Source organism: Astyanax mexicanus, unplaced genomic scaffold, assembly GCF_023375975.1.
Source record: "Astyanax mexicanus isolate ESR-SI-001 unplaced genomic scaffold, AstMex3_surface scaffold_55, whole genome shotgun sequence".
Taxonomy (NCBI): domain Eukaryota; kingdom Metazoa; phylum Chordata; class Actinopteri; order Characiformes; family Acestrorhamphidae; genus Astyanax; species Astyanax mexicanus.
In genome coordinates, this window is record NW_026040065.1 from 232,993 (window position 1) to 236,712 (window position 3,720).

The 3,720-nt window shown below is 50.2% G+C and overlaps 1 protein-coding gene across 1 annotated transcript; it reads right to left on the bottom strand.

Moving 5' to 3' along the window:
* Nucleotides 1-253: 253 nt before the first annotated feature.
* On the bottom strand, nt 254-2,424 carry LOC111189840 (uncharacterized). Its single transcript, XM_022663531.2, has 3 exons — nt 916-2,424; nt 590-838; nt 254-505 (listed from the first exon to the last, which is right to left on the bottom strand). The coding sequence occupies exons 1-3, from the start codon at nt 2,155-2,157 to the stop codon at nt 278-280; spliced, it is 1,719 nt and encodes a 572-aa protein (XP_022519252.2). The 5' UTR covers nt 2,158-2,424; the 3' UTR covers nt 254-277.
* Between the last annotated feature and the right edge of the window lie 1,296 nt (nt 2,425-3,720).

Consider the following 3,720-nt stretch of genomic DNA (forward strand, 5'->3'; position numbering starts at 1 on the left):
GCTTCTGTATACCCAAATATGTGAACTCTGCCTGGGGTATGAAATGCAAAGAAATGTGGCTAAGTTTCCAGCCCTGGAAGTGATAATATGAGGCCAAATTGAGGCTTCTGTATACCCAAATATGTGAACTCTGCCTGGGTAGATAAGGATAAAGATGAGGCCCAGAATATGGATGAATTATGCCATTGGTAGACCAAAACTATAAACCATTGGTAGACCCAAATGAATATAAAAAATACACACTGAGACCATCTTTAAAATTGTATAATGGATGGTTTTATTGATTATCTGGAGAGCAGCTGCTTTCAGTGGATGAACTTTCTGGCTCACTAGATGCATCCAATGTTTCTGCAGAGGTATTCAAAGCCCGTGTCCGAAGGTCCCTTATGTGGAAAACCTCACTGAGATTGGGAACCTCAGTGTAGAACCGCTCGGCTGTGGAGATGTCGTGGCACATGCTGTTACACACCAGCAGCCTGTCCGAGTATGACAGATGTTTCTTGGCCTGTAAGGAGAGAAAGAGAGAGACGGTGTAAATGTTTGATGTACGAGGCTGGTGATGGCAGTGAGATGCAGGGGCAGCACTCACCTCTATGGCGATGGATGTACGGATCAGGCTGAAAGCAATGTCCCCAGTCATGCCAGCAACTTGCCAGGCTGCTCTCAGCATACGGTTCAGCTTCTGGACCTGCTTGCCGTTCCACTGGAATACATACGGGCACTGCTCTCCACCGTAGAGGCTGGATATCTCTGCCAGGTCTCTGAGCCAGTCAGCTTCCTTTGGCAGGAGAGCCAAATGCGCATTCCCAAAGGCTCTGTCCGTCTTGTGCCTAGCAACCTAAGGGTGAGAGATCAAACATGAGTCACACAAATAAAAAGCACAATCAACCAAGAGAGAGTTTACCCAGTACTTACCCACACCAGGGTGCGGCCGAGTGGGTCCTTTTCAGCCTCCAGCAGGTCAGCTTTGGTGATGTTGCAGAAAACGATGGGGCGGTGGCCGGTGAGAACTGCTAGGTACCCCGCAACATATCCCTGGGCAATTCGGTACAGTTTTGAGGTTGGCTTGGTGCGGATGTCATCCATAACTCTGGGCAGGTTACGCTCGGCCTTGCGTATGAAGGACTGGAGCTCAGTGCTGGTTCGGAGGGAGTCTGATTTCTTCCGTTTTGCTCTCTGCCGGTGGCTTAGCACTGCCCTGGTGTTGTCACGGCTCAGCCTTCGAAGCTGCAGCAGAATACGTTCCAGCTTGTTGGAACTAAGACCAGAAATCTCTAAGTGAAAAGCCTTGAAATGGTTCACGAAGGCAGAAGCATTGAGAAGCATAACCTTGATGGATGTTGGGGCATACTCTTTGTGAGCTAGGTCGGCTGGCCACTGCCTCAGCCGTAGAAAATCCTCCAGAAATTTTAAGTTCTTGAGCTGCTGGTCAGAAAAACCTGCAGCCATGTGTTGGAGAAACCGCAGTGCATGACTGCACCTCTGTTGGGCGTTTTCCATATCTTTGTTGGATGGATTAGAAGGGAGCGAGAACTCATAAAAGTCCTGCAGGACACGGTTGATGATCGGGCTGGGGAACTCAGTGGGTGTCCTGGGCAAGTTCTCCCTCGATGAGCCTGCTAAGGATGAATGAGGTGTTGGGGGCTCCAGTCTGGGTGTCTTTGGGGCTGAAAGTGCAGGCATGATCGTGGAAAGTATTTCTGGTTCACTGTGAGGCTCAGGTGATCCATTGGGGTCCATGTTTGTGGGCATGCTCTGTGAAACTAGCACAGTCTCGCTGCGGTGCTCAGGCTGGACCTTGACCCTCAGTATATCCAACATGCTTGCCATCGGTGGGGTAGGCTGAGAGTGGCGAAGCTTAGCAAGCTTGTCCAAGATACATTCACGCTTGGCTGAGGACAATACCACCTCCAGATCGCTACCAGAGAGTTTGTGTCTGCTGGCGAGGTGCATGTCCAACCTTGAGAAGATTTTTTCGCAAAGCGGGCATGCCAGACTATCTTTTAACCGGGCACTCGCAAGCCGTAGGATCAGCCTAAACTCTGCTGCATTTACCACATGGTGCTGCCTTCTCAGATGGCTCGGCAAATTTGCAAATGTCCCCTTGCAGATCGGACACACTCTAGGCTGAAACAGGGAGAAACACTGTGAGACCATCGTGAACAAACCTTAACAAAAACCCAGTAAGAGAACCAGCAAACTCACCATGTTTGTGTGTAGCAGCCTTCCTGACGCAGAGGCTTTGTCTGTGGCCTCTTTTATAGGCCGTGTTTGGGGCAGGGCCAGCCGGTCTGCTGATTGCGCATCCGGCGCTGGCCGTTGTGCAATATGCAAGTGCTGGAGTTGCAAGTCCGGGATCGGATTGCACATTCTGGGCAGGTGAATGTGAAAGAGGAGCGTAATGCAATGGATCCTGAATTAGGGTTAGGGTTAGGGTTAGGGTTAGGGTTAGGGTTAGGGTTAGGGTTAGGGTTAGGGTTAGGGTTAGGGTTAGGGTTAGGGTTAGGGTTAGGGTTAGGTTAGGGTTAGGGTTAGGGTTAGGGTTAGGTTAGGGTTAGGGTTAGGGTTAGGGTTAGGGTTAGGGTTAGGGTTAGGGTTAGGGTTAGGGTTAGGGTTAGGGTTAGGGTTAGGGTTAGGTTAGGGTTAGGGTTAGGGTTAGGGTTAGGGTTAGGTTAGGGTTAGGGTTAGGGTTAGGGTTAGGGTTAGGGTTAGGGTTAGGGTTAGGGTTAGGGTTAGGGTTAGGGTTAGGGTTAGGTTAGGGTTAGGGTTAGGGTTAGGGTTAGGGTTAGGGTTAGGGTTAGGGTTAGGGTTAGGGTTAGGGTTAGGGTTAGGGTTAGGGTTAGGGTTAGGGTTAGGGTTAGGGTTAGGGTTAGGGTTAGGGTTAGGGTTAGGGTTAGGGTTAGGGTTAGGGTTAGGGTTAGGGTTAGGGTTAGGGTTAGGGTTAGGGTTAGGGTTAGGGTTAGGGTTAGGGTTAGGGTTAGGGTTAGGGTTAGGGTTAGGGTTAGGGTTAGGGTTAGGGTTAGGGTTAGGGTTAGGGTTAGGGTTAGGGTTAGGGTTAGGGTTAGGGTTAGGGTTAGGGTTAGGGTTAGGGTTAGGGTTAGGGTTAGGGTTAGGGTTAGGGTTAGGGTTAGGGTTAGGGTTAGGGTTAGGGTTAGGGTTAGGGTTAGGGTTAGGGTTAGGGTTAGGGTTAGGGTTAGGGTTAGGGTTAGGGTTAGGGTTAGGGTTAGGGTTAGGGTTAGGGTTAGGGTTAGGGTTAGGGTTAGGGTTAGGGTTAGGGTTAGGGTTAGGGTTAGGGTTAGGGTTAGGGTTAGGGTTAGGGTTAGGGTTAGGGTTAGGGTTAGGGTTAGGGTTAGGGTTAGGGTTAGGGTTAGGGTTAGGGTTAGGGTTAGGGTTAGGGTTAGGGTTAGGGTTAGGGTTAGGGTTAGGGTTAGGGTTAGGGTTAGGGTTAGGGTTAGGTTAGGGTTAGGGTTAGGGTTAGGGTTAGGGTTAGGGTTAGGGTTAGGGTTAGGGTTAGGGTTAGGGTTAGGGTTAGGGTTAGGGTTAGGGTTAGGGTTAGGGTTAGGGTTAGGGTTAGGGTTAGGGTTAGGGTTAGGGTTAGGGTTAGGGTTAGGGTTAGGGTTAGGGTTAGGGTTAGGGTTAGGGTTAGGGTTAGGGTTAGGGTTAGGGTTAGGGTTAGGGTTAGGGTTAGGGTTAGGGTTAGGGTTAGGGTTAGGGTTAGGG

Coding starts and splice junctions, on each gene's coding strand:
- LOC111189840 (XM_022663531.2), bottom strand. CDS start 2,157: ATGGTCTCACAGTGTTTCTCCCTGTTTCAGCCTAGAGTGTGTCCGATC. Junction 839..915: donor TCGGCCGCACCCTGGTGTGG/GTAAGTACTGGG, acceptor TCTCACCCTTAG/GTTGCTAGGCACAAGACGGA. Junction 506..589: donor GTACATCCATCGCCATAGAG/GTGAGTGCTGCC, acceptor CTCTCCTTACAG/GCCAAGAAACATCTGTCATA.